At 36.1% G+C, this 12044-nt stretch overlaps 1 protein-coding gene across 5 annotated transcripts in view; it reads right to left on the bottom strand.

Annotated features, from left to right (window-relative positions):
• The window catches only part of COL19A1 (collagen type XIX alpha 1 chain), a 357656-nt gene that overhangs the window by 89697 nt on the left and 255915 nt on the right, over positions 1–12044 (bottom strand). For all 5 annotated transcript variants that reach the window (XM_084958732.1, XM_003121272.6, XM_084958748.1 and 2 more), the window contains exon 19: positions 3235–3279. In XM_084958732.1, coding sequence (XP_084814858.1) covers positions 3235–3279 — 45 coding nt within the window. The remainder of the gene's footprint in view (positions 1–3234; positions 3280–12044) is intronic.

Raw genomic sequence — 12044 nt, 5'->3', positions numbered from 1 at the left:
TCAGCAAAGAGAAGCACTTCATATCTTATCTTAGACACAGAGTTGTTTTTCATATTTAAAAAGGATGTTCAGTGATTTAACACTGTGAATATGAGTTGAAAGACAAGTGATGAATTTACTTAGCTTCAGGAAAGGCTGTCCTTTAATAGCTTTGGATGCTATTTGAAAGGTCTAGTGTTGTTGAGCCTCTATCTTTTCCCTCTCACAATTGTCCTGAGAGACACCCACTAATTCCTCAGGAGTCCTTAGATATTATGCCACGTTTTTCCACTGTCTCTGTAAAGGAGCAGTTCTCTACCAACTTGCAAACACATCATTCCTTCCCCACATTCTTTCAGTCTTAGGCAGAGAGCAGAGAGCAGAGAGCAGCATTTCAATCTAGGTAAACTGGCCACATGGATGCCATGGTCTCTATTGCCGTTTACCATTAAATGCTGGTGTTTCTTCCTATATTTTAGTGTTCTTGATACAGGATGTGGCTTCTATGCTAGGAGTGATTTGTGTGTGGATTCTACTGCTGTTTGTGTCTGTCCTGGTGTTTCATTGGAAGGCTAGGCTCCAAATGGTAGACTGGTTTTGTGATTCTACCCTGCCAGGCAAGTACATTGAGAAGTGATGTATTATACAGCAATCAGTCATTTATGTGTTGAAATTGTCCTTCTGGTTAATTCTACAATGTAAATGGAGTCTCTTCTTTGTTGTAATTATGGTGGGAGAGGCAAAGATAATCAAGAGCAGGTGTTAAGGATGGTAACAATTAACTATTAATACCAAAAAGAGAGAAAAGAGACCTCACGAGAACAAAGTTTGGAGTGGATGAATAGGAAGGAACAATTAATTAATGAGGGCCTAATATGTGTCAGTATTGTGCTTTGGGCAAATTCATCTCGTCTCATTTGATTTTAATCATGCCATCAACTCTTTCTGTAGATATGATAATGCCCATTTTACAAATGAGGAAACTGAAGTTGAGAGAAATGAAGCATCTTTCCCAAGGAGACAAAGCTGTTAATGGCACAACTTTTGACCCCAAAGCCCACTCAGAGGTTCTCAACCCTAACTGCTGGTTAGAATACTCTTTTTTTTTTTTTAAATTTAATTTTATTTTTTCCTGTCTTTTTAGGACCTCACCCATGGCATATGGAGGTTACCAGGCTAGGGGTTGAATTGGAGCTGTAGCTGCCAGCCTACACTACAGCCACAGCAATGTGGGATCTGAGCCACATCTGCAACCTACATCACAGCTCACAGTAATGCAGGATCCTTAACCCACTGAGCAAGGCCAGGGATCGAACCTGTGTCCTCATGGATGCTAGTCAGATTCATTTCCAATGAGCCATGCTGGGAACCCCAGAATCCTCTTTTAAATAACAGCAATATGGACCCCTTCCAGATCCACTTGAGTCAGAGGTGCTGCCCCATGTCAGGGTCTCTGGAGACGGGACCTGAGCACTGGTACTTTCTAAAAGCTGTCAGAGGATTCCAATGTGCAGCTGGGATTCAGAACCACTGACGTCCACTACGGGTGCCAGAAGAGGAAATAGCTTGAAGGAGCTTTATATTCTTACAACAGTGACCCACGAACAGCACTGTCATTTTAAAAATGAAAGTATAGATTCACCTCAGGTACTAAGGGTCTTCCTACTCTTCCAGCAAGTGTGGTGCATATGTTCTTGACTTTATCCTATGTGTTGCTTACTGGCAGTCTTTCTCCTGGCAATTAGAAATCTTACAAATCATTTCATATGTACATTTACATCACACACTGCATCAAGGTCTCTGTAGACTTTTCCAGGTTATTTATTTGGGTAGGAAGAGGGACCAGTTATGCCACTGGCTTCTAATTTCATTTAAGATTCTGAAGCAATTAGAAAAGATTTTGAGCAATAGAAAAGGTCCTTAGAGTTTGAAATACACCTGTTTGACAGAATCAAATTTCTCATCCTTGAGGTCTGAAGAATTCCTAAGTAACATATGTTTCCTAATGAATACAGCAAAACAGAAGGCCAGCTGTTTTGTTTCAAGAAATGAATCATCATTTAAATACTTTAAAAGTGCCACAAACTCTCTTTGCTCAGCTGTTCTAAGTGACAAGTTTTGTGGCTTTCTTTTTTTCTTTTTTCTCCTGAGTCTGCATGTGTCTGGCAACATTGTTTAAAATGTAACGTGTTTGTTATGGTGGTATAGGAATTCTGAAAGCTATTTGGTTACAGGAAGTAATGTTAATGTATAAGCAGTATGATCCAAGACACATAAATGACATTATTGCTGTGTAATCAATTTTAGAGGATGCCTTTTTAAGAATGTCAAGGTTTTTATTTATTTATTTATTTGCAGGAAATTTCATTTTCAATGGTCAACCTATAACAACTCCCTAGTGTCTGTTGAGACTCTCTTTTAGCAGTTTTTCCTGGTGACAGATGTATGATCTTGTGAATAGATTGGCTGAGCTGATTTATAAGCCACAGAAGTCATATTTTCTTGGATTCATGTCGAAATAACCTGCCCTCAATCAAGAAAATTTTTACTGGGTGAATGAATAGAAGGAGCACTCACAGGCCATGTTTCTGTATAGTATTTTCAAGCCTACTCATCTCTATCTGTGGATTTAATTTAATGTGCACCGTTTTTTCTTGATGATGGCACATTCCCACTGAATCCAAGGTCATCACAAAATCAGAATCAAATGAGTGAAACATCTTTTTGAGTGGGCAAGTGAATCTGTCATCTTCAGAGTTGATATAATTAAGCTCATGATCAATGGGAAAGCAATAGAAATTCATCAGCATTTTAATTTTAAAGATGTTTCAAAATAATTATTTGGTTAAACCATGGCTGTCTATGATAAAACCCCACTAAAAAAATGCTTCCATGATAGCTTATGTTTGGACACTTAAGACACAAAAATAGCAAGCCTGTGACATTTTGTCAAAAGGGCTTTCAGATTGTTTTTTGCCACCTTCATGGATCCATGCAACATCTAATTATAAATTGAAACGTGTCCTAATTTCATTTACTTGTTACAGCTATTTCCCCTTTACGTGAATGCATCCCCTACCTGTAGCCAGCAGCTACTCAGAGTCTTCACTTGGAGGCTGACCTCAGTCCTGCTGTGGTCAGGAAGCAGGGAGGCTGAACATAGAGCCCATGGGGCAGCAGGACCACCCTTTTATGTGAATTTGTGAGTTGGTGTAAAACCCTAGATGCTTTTATTCACTTTGAAAATTTGATTACCTTCTCTCCTTTTGGGCCACCAGCTCCATGTTCATCAAGATTCCCCTAGGTAAACATAAAACAAATAAAATTATAAAAAATCCACTTACTTTGAATATAGTCAGTCCCTAATTTAAACACATAAATAATCAGATAGTAGCACTGTAGTAGCTTTTATGGACACCATTTTAATCCCTTTTTCTCCCCTGTGTTATGTCAAATGTTCCTAAAAACTCTAACTTTTGAGACCCTATCTATCTTCATGGTGACATCCTCCCAGGAGATGACTCTGGGGAAATGGCACCTCTCCAGGGGTGAACCAGCAATACTCCAAATTAACACCTGGCATCCTCACTTGGTCCCCAACTGCTCTGTTGATATACTTCCTAATGCTAGTAATGATATCTTTGTTGTTCAGTGTAATGGACATTCCACTAATTGACCTCTTGGCTGCAATTGCCACGGTCTTGACTTGTGTTATATGGTACTCTCCTGCTTTCTTCCTATCTCTCTGTCCCCCTTCATCACCTAATTGGTTAAAGTTGGACCTCCTCAGGACTCTGTCCAGGCTCTTCTTGAGTCTTAACAATTTCTCGCAGTTTTTCTTATCTACATCATGGTTTAGGCATCATCTGCACAAAGACAAATTTGTAAACCCAGCATACATTTCCCTTCTGGGTTTTAACCCATATATCTAATTTTCTACTTGATGTACTCACTTGTAAACTCTAGAAGAGATTTATATTCAACAAGCTCAAAATTGAATTAAGAAATACAACAAATACAAGAATATATGAGTGAGAAAGATAAGAGAAGTATCTCACATTGTTAACATTTGTTGGTCCAGGCATGGACTAATGATAAAGAACTTCCTTCTAATATATCTCTTCACTGTGACTTGTTAAAATGATTGTTAATTTCATTTTATAATTGAAAAAAATCAAGGAAAGAAAGAAAATATGAATTCATCCTCACTCATCCAAAGAACTCTTATTTTCAATTTGGTATCATTGTTAACACTGCCCTCCTCTATTCCTCAAGGACAGTGTCATCCAATCTGGGCACCTCTGTTCCCTAAATCTCTTCTCTTCACTCTACCTGCCCCTCAATGGTATAGCCACTATCATGTTTTACCAGGACCACTGCAATAGCTTCCTGATTGGCCCCTGATAATATACTCTGGCTCCCCCAACAAGTACATTCTCTATATAAGGTCAGAGAATGACCTGGAGAAGACATTCTGAGCTCCTTCCTTCCAAGCTTAACAAAGTCTTATAAAGGTCTTCTCTCAGTCTCTCAAATGGACCAAGACCTTCCCATCTCTCTTTCTGGATCCTCACTTTGTCCTTACCTCTTTGTCTAGCAATGACTCAACCCCCAGGTCTGAGCTATTATAAAATGTCGCTCATGGAAACCTCCTGTGGGTCTCCACACAGATTCTCCACTCATACCTTCTTACTGGACATTGTGTTTCTCCTTCATAATACTAACATATAAAATTTTGTGTTTGCTTGAAAATTCTTGCCCTCCTCCATTAGAATGTAAGGTCCATGATGACCTAGTATTGAATGCTTATCCCATGCCTAGCATAGTACCTAACATGTAGGAATCATTCCATAAATATTTGCTAAGTAAATAAGCCAATAATTCTAATTTATGTATTTTTTCCCATTAAAAAATTTTAATTAAAAATACATATGTTGGTAGAAAAAATTAAAAGTACAGAAATATTTCAACAAAAACAACAAAAAAATATAGAGGTACCTATTCAGATCACTGTTGCTATATTTTAACATTTTTAATGTGCCTTCATGTTACTCATGCTATCCCAATTAAAAATAAGTAGTTTATAACTGCTGCTATTACTGGTCTTGTGACAGATATTCTCTCATTTCTCCTTTGGTCTGAGATGAGTTGAAAATAAAAATTATACTCTCAAAATTCCAAGCCAAAAATTATTACAAGGACATATTTGAAAATGAGGTATGACACTCCAAGATGCACACATAAAGAATCAGCAGATACAAATGGTAAGTTGTTTGGATGCAATTGGCACAGGAATATAACAATTTTAGGAACTGCCTGAAAATACTAGCCATTTGGGCCTGGTACCAATCACTGTGTACAACCCATTAGATTCTCCTTGGCTGTGTGCATGCTAGGATATTTGGGGAAGGTGAAATGCTTTGATCTAAGATATAAGTTGTCCAGAGATAGTCTTTGGATTGGTAGGCCCCACACTCCTGGATTGCAGAGCAAAGCACCCAAAGTACATTTGCTAACAGCATCTCACGGTGTAGCACATTGGTTTAGATCCTTCTCCCCTTCTGGTCCCTCAACAATCTAAAAGGCATAAGAGATACTGTGGGATGAAGAAATGCCTCTGTAGCACCAAGTATGCATATGCTCTATTGTTTTAAAAATCTTGATTTTTCTGGAGGCTTTCATATCCAGAAAAAACAAGACATTTTCTACATAGCAGAGCACCATATGTTTGCTTCACTCAACAGTGAGGTCAGGAAATCCATCTAATCAAGAAACCTCAGTGGCTTCTCCACATGTTCACCACAATTGGACTAACAATATTCAAGGCAGAGGCAAACCTAAACTTCAGTTGCATTTATTTGTTGAAATATGAGCTCTTTCTCTCTGCTTTCCCCAAGCTAATTGTATTAGATAATTACTTGGTTCTACAGAAATGATAAGAGACATAATCCTTGTGTTTCTGGAACCTGTGGTTCTGCTTCCGATGCTATTCTGATTTTACTAGGTCATTTTGTGCCTTGCTGTCATATTATCTGAATGGGTTCTTAAAGCCTTCTGAATACCTATAATAGTTGTACAGTTTTGAACATGTTCATTTGAAAGGTTCTGTGCTGAAGTGGTGAGGGTTATTGTGCATAGGGTGCTTTTCAGCTTGCACATTTCAGGAATTCTGGGGAGATCAAGATGGCAGAGTAGGAGGATGCTGAGCTCACCTCCCCCATGTCATATCAATAATGCATCTACATGTGGGGCGATTCTCACTGAAAACAAGTGAAAGAATGACAGACTCTTATACAATCAAGACTGTAAGAAAGACCATACAAAATCAGGAAGGAAGAGAAGAGAAGTAATCAGGTTGAGACCTGTGCCCACAGTGGGGAACATAGAAGAGGAAAGGGATTACATAGGCTCAGAGATCCTCCCTGAGAAGTGAGCGGTTTGAACCACATTTTGGGCACCCCAGTCCTGGGGTCTAACATCAGGAGTATGAATCTCCTTAGTTGGTTTGAAAACAAGTGGCACTGACAATGGGGCTCTATGAAACCTAAAGTCTGCCTTTGAAGAGTGCACACACACTTATTTACTCCAAAAAGAAGGTGGAGAAAGCAGATGAAAACTTTCTAGGACTCTGGCAAGTTTCCTGTGGCCACTTTAACATATGCCATAGCCCAATCTGTGTGCCTAGCCCAGATTCACTTGTTCTGCTGCACAGTTCAACAATAGGGCAAGGACTGCTGTAGCTATGGGTGTGCATGTGCAATTATGGGGTACAGAGTTAGCTCAGACTTGGAATAGCATCTAAATAGGGGAACAGCAGCCATTGCTGTCACTCCTGTAGGCAATAGACAGGCAGTTGTCAAGAACTCTGACAGTGCCAGGACCACCACAGCCCATGCCCTAATCCACAATGAGCACCCATTCCAGGCCCTCTTACATCAGCCCTGCTCTCCTCTGGGGCAAGGGTACTGGTGGTGGGAGATGGGAGAGCACAAACTTAGAAGGAACAGAGCCATCTCAGACTTGACCCTCAGGGCTTCTGCTCCAGCAACTTGGAACCTTCTCCCACTCACAATAGGGTAGTGATGTCCACTAAGCATAGGTGAAGCTCCAGATAACACTTGGTTCTGGCTTAATCCCCTCCATCTCCTGCCCCACCCCCTTACCAAGGTGGTAGCTTCAGCACAACCTAGGGGAAGATATAATTTAGGCTCAGGTTGGATCCAGCTCTCCCACCAAAGCTACTATGCATATGTAGACTGCTGAGGGATGCTCTCACACAAGGACACCCTTTCAAGGCCAGATAGCTAACTGTTTTACCTAATTTCATAGAGGCAGAGAGAGTTAGAAAAATGATAAGACAGAGGAATTTAATTCAATTTAAACAAAGAAAACCCCTTAAAAAAACAAATTAAAAAAAGAATTTGTCAGATAAAGAGTTCAAAGCATTAAAAGTAAGAATGATAAATAAATTAGAGAAAAGAGTAGATGAACACAATGGGAATTTTAACAAGGTACTAGAAAATATAAAAAAAAGAACAAGTCAGTCACAATTGAAGAATAAAATAAATGAGTTAAAAAAAAACACAACAGAAGGAATTAAGAGCAGATGAGGTGATACAGAAGAACACATAAATACTCTGGAAGATAATAATGAAAATCACCCAATCAGAACAGCAAAAAGAAAAATAAGTTAAAAATGAGAACAGTTTAAGGGACCTCTGAAACAACATCAAGTGTACCAACATTTGAACCACATGGTTCCCAAAGGAGAAATAGAGAAAATAGTTAAAAATGTATTTGATGTAATTATGGCTGAAAACTTCCCAAACCTAAAGAAGGAAAAGATATTCAAGTACAGGAAGTACAGATGATCCCAAACATGATGAACCCAAACAGACCCACACAAGACATATCATATGGCAAAAGTTAAAAATAAAAAGAGAATTCTAAAGGCAGTAAAATAAAAACAAAGAATCATATATGAGTAAACCCCCATAATACTATCAACTGATTTCTTTGCAGAAAATTTATAGGCCAAAGGGTAATGGAATGATGCATTTAAAGTGCTGAAAGGAAAAAACCTACAACCTAGAATATTCTACATAGCAAAGTTATCATTTTTAATCAAAGGAGTGATAAATAACTTCTCAGACAAGAAAAAAACTTAAAGAGTTAATCAACACTAAATTTACCCTAAAAAAATGTAAAGGGTTATCTCTAAGTGAAAAAGAAAAGGCTACAGTAAGAAGTAAGAATATATAGGAAAGGAAAATCCCAATCCCAATTGTAAAGGGTGATATATAGTAATGTTTGTGAATCAATGACTTAAAATAATACAAAGATTAAAAGAAAAAATTGTGCAATTAACCACAATAAACAGTGAAGGGATAAAGATGAAGACATAAAATATGACATTAAAAATACAAGATGTGGGAAAGAAGAATAAAAAATGTAAATCTCTGTGATTGAACTTAGAAGACTGCTACTTTAAAATAAGTACAGATAGTTATGGGAACTATATATGAACCACATGATAATCACAAATCAACAACGTTCACAAGAAAAAATAAATAACACCCCCCCACAATAGATACACAGAAAACTAGAAAGGAACACAAGCATAAAGAAAATGATCAAACCAGAAGAGAAGAAACTACAGGAAGAAAAGAACAAAGAGGAATGACAAAAACAACCAGATAACAAGTAACAAAATGTTAGCAAGTACATACTTGTTTATAATCACTTGAAATGTCAATGGACTAAATGTTCCAATCAATAGAAATAGGGTGGCTGATTGCATAAACAAAACAAGACCCATCTACATGATGCTTACAAGAGACTCACTTCAGAGCTAATGACACAGACAAAAGTGAGAAGATGGAAAAAGATATTTCATGAAAATGGAAATGACAAGAAACAGAGGGTAGCAATATTCATGTCAGACAACATAGACTTTAAAGCAAAATCAGTAACAAAAGACAAAGAAGGGCATTATATAATGAAAAATGGATCAAAGCAAGATGAGATATTACAGTAGTTAACATGTAAGTACCCAATACAGAAGTGTGTGTGTGTGTGTGTGTGTGTATACATATATATATACATACATACATATATATATATATACATACATATACATATATACATACATACATATATATATATACATACATATATATACATACATACATATATATATATATATATAAAACAGCAAATGTTAGCAGATACAAAGGGAGAAATTGGCAATAATACAATAAAACTAGATGAATTTTAACATTCTACTTACATCAATGGACAGATCATTTAGAAAGGAAATAAAAAAGGATACAGTAGTCTTAAATGATACATTAGACTAGTTGGACTTAATAGACATTCCATCCCAAACCAGCAAAATACACATGGAATGTTTTCCAGAATAGATCACATGCTAGGCCACAAAACAAATCTCAACAACTTTAACAGGATAGAGAATATATCAAGCATTTTTTTTAACCACAATGGTATGAAACTAGAAATCAATTATAGGAAGAAAAATGGGAAAAACACAAACACTTGGAGACGAAACACCATGTTATAAAAAAATCAATAGATCAACACAGAAATCAAAGAGGAAATCAGAAAATTCCTGAAGTCAAATGTAAATAAAAACATTTCCAGTATCTATGGGATATAGCAAAGGCAGTTCTAAAGGGAATTTTATACTGATATAGACCTACCTCAAGAAATAAGAAAAACCTCAAACAACTTAACCTACCATTTAAAGGAAAGGTAAAAAGAAGAACAGCAGGAAAAAGGAAATGGAAGAAAAAACAGAAAAGAAATAAATAAAATAGAGATCAAAAACAAACAAACAAACCTAGAAAAGATCAATGAAACCAAGAGCTGTTTGTTTGAAAAGATAAACAAAGCTGATAAGCTTTTAGTGAAGCTCATCAAGAAAAAAACAGTACCCAAATAAACGAAATAAGAAGGAAGGAGGTGAAATAACAAATGATACCACATAGACAGAAAAAAATCATATGATAATACCACAACCAGCTACAGGCCAACAAATTGGACAATCTAGAAGAAGGAAATAAATTTCTAGAAACACATAATCTTTCAAGACTGAGAGAGGAAGAAATAGACTACCTTAACAGATGAATCACTAGTAGTGAAATTGAATTTGTAATAAAAAAAATCCAAGCAAACAAACTCCAAGACTGGACAGTTTCACAGGGGAATTCTACTGAACATATAAAGAAAAGTTGATACCTACTCTTCTTAAACTATTCAGAAAAACTGAAGAGGAGGGAACACACAAATTCATTCTATGAGGCTACCCATTGCTCTGATACAAAAACCAGACGAAGACACACAAAAAAGAAAGAAAGAAAGAGAGAGAGAGAGAGAGAGAGAGAAAGAAAGAAAGAAAGAAAGAAAGAAAGAGAGAAAGAAAGAAAGAAAAAAAGAAAGAAAGAAAGGAAGGAAGGAAGGAAGGAAATTTCTCTGCTGGATATAAATGCAAAAATCTTCAGCAAAAATTAGCAAATGAAATTCAACAATATATCAGGAATCATATACCATGATCAAATAGGATTTATTCTAGGGATGCAAGTATGGTTCAATGTTTGCAAATTGATCAATGTGATATACCACATTAAAAAAGGAAGGATAAATATCACATGACCATCTCATTAGACACAGAAAAAGCAATTGACAAAATTCAACATCTATTCATGATTAAAAAACTCTTATCAAGTTGGTGTAGAGGAGGCATATCTCAATATAGTAAACCTATAGCTAACATCATATTCAATAGTGGAAAGTTGAAAGCCTTTTCTCTAAAATCAGGAAGAAGACATGTATGTGCATTCTTGCTACTTTTATTTAACACAATATTGGAAATCCCACCCATGGTAATCAAACAAGAAAAAGAAATAATAAGCATTCAAGTTGGAAGGAAAGAAGTAAACTGGCACTATTTGCATATGACTTGATGCCATATATAGGAAACCCTAAAGTCTCAACCAAAAAACTATTAGACTCAATAAATGAATTCAATATAGTTGCAAGATATGAGATAAACATACAAAAATCTGTTGCTTTTCTATACACTAATAAGAAACTATCAGAAAGAGAAAGCAATAAAACAATTCTGTTTAAAATCAAATGAGAAGGAATAAAATACCTAGGAATAAACTTAACCAAGAAGGTGAAAGACTTATGTTTTGAAAACTATAAAACAATAATTAAGGAAATTGAAGAAGATACAAAGAAATGGAAAGATACACTATGTTCATGGATTGGAAGAATTAATGTTATTAATATGGCCATAATATCCAAAGCAAAATATAGATTTAATCCAATCTCTTATCAAAATATTTTTCACAGAACTAGAACAAGTAATCCCAAACTTTATATGGAACCACAAAAGACCTGGAATTGCCAAAGCAACCTTGACAGAAAAATAACAAAACTAGAGGTATAACACTCCCTGACTTCAGACTATTTTACAAAGCTACAGTAATCAGAACAGTATGATACTGGTACAAAAAGGCACATAGCTCAATGGAACACAGTAGGTAGCTTAGAAATAAACCAATTAATAGTCAACTGTTTTAAAACAAAGGAAGCAAGAATACACAGTGGAGAAAAGACAATGTCTTCAATAAGTGGTGCTGGGAAAACTGAACAGCTATATGTAAAAGAATAAAGTTAGAACATTTTCTCACACCACATACAAAAATAAACTCAAAATGAATTAAAGACCTAAAGGTAAGACCTGATACCATAAAACTCCTAGAAAAGAACATAGGCTTAACACTCTTTGATAGAAACTGTAGCAATATTTTTTGGATCTGTCTCCTCAGGCAAAAGAAACAAAAGCAAAAATAAACTAATGGGATCTAATTAAACTTAAAAACTTTTGTACAGCAAAGGAAGCCATCAGCAAAATGAGAAGACAACTTATGGAATAGGAGAAAATATTCTCAAATGATATGACTGATAAGGGGTTCTAAAATATATAAACAGCTCATACAACTCAATATCAAAAGAAGAGACAATCTGATTAAAAAATG

Source organism: Sus scrofa, chromosome 1, assembly GCF_054392235.1.
Source record: "Sus scrofa isolate SSC_HxYL_T2T_F1_AM1 chromosome 1, Sscrofa_HxYL_maternal_Yorkshire_Landrace_v2.0, whole genome shotgun sequence".
NCBI classification, from domain to species: domain Eukaryota; kingdom Metazoa; phylum Chordata; class Mammalia; order Artiodactyla; family Suidae; genus Sus; species Sus scrofa.
The sequence above is the reverse complement of the archived record's forward strand: the minus strand, read 5'-3'. Positions and strand labels throughout refer to the sequence as shown.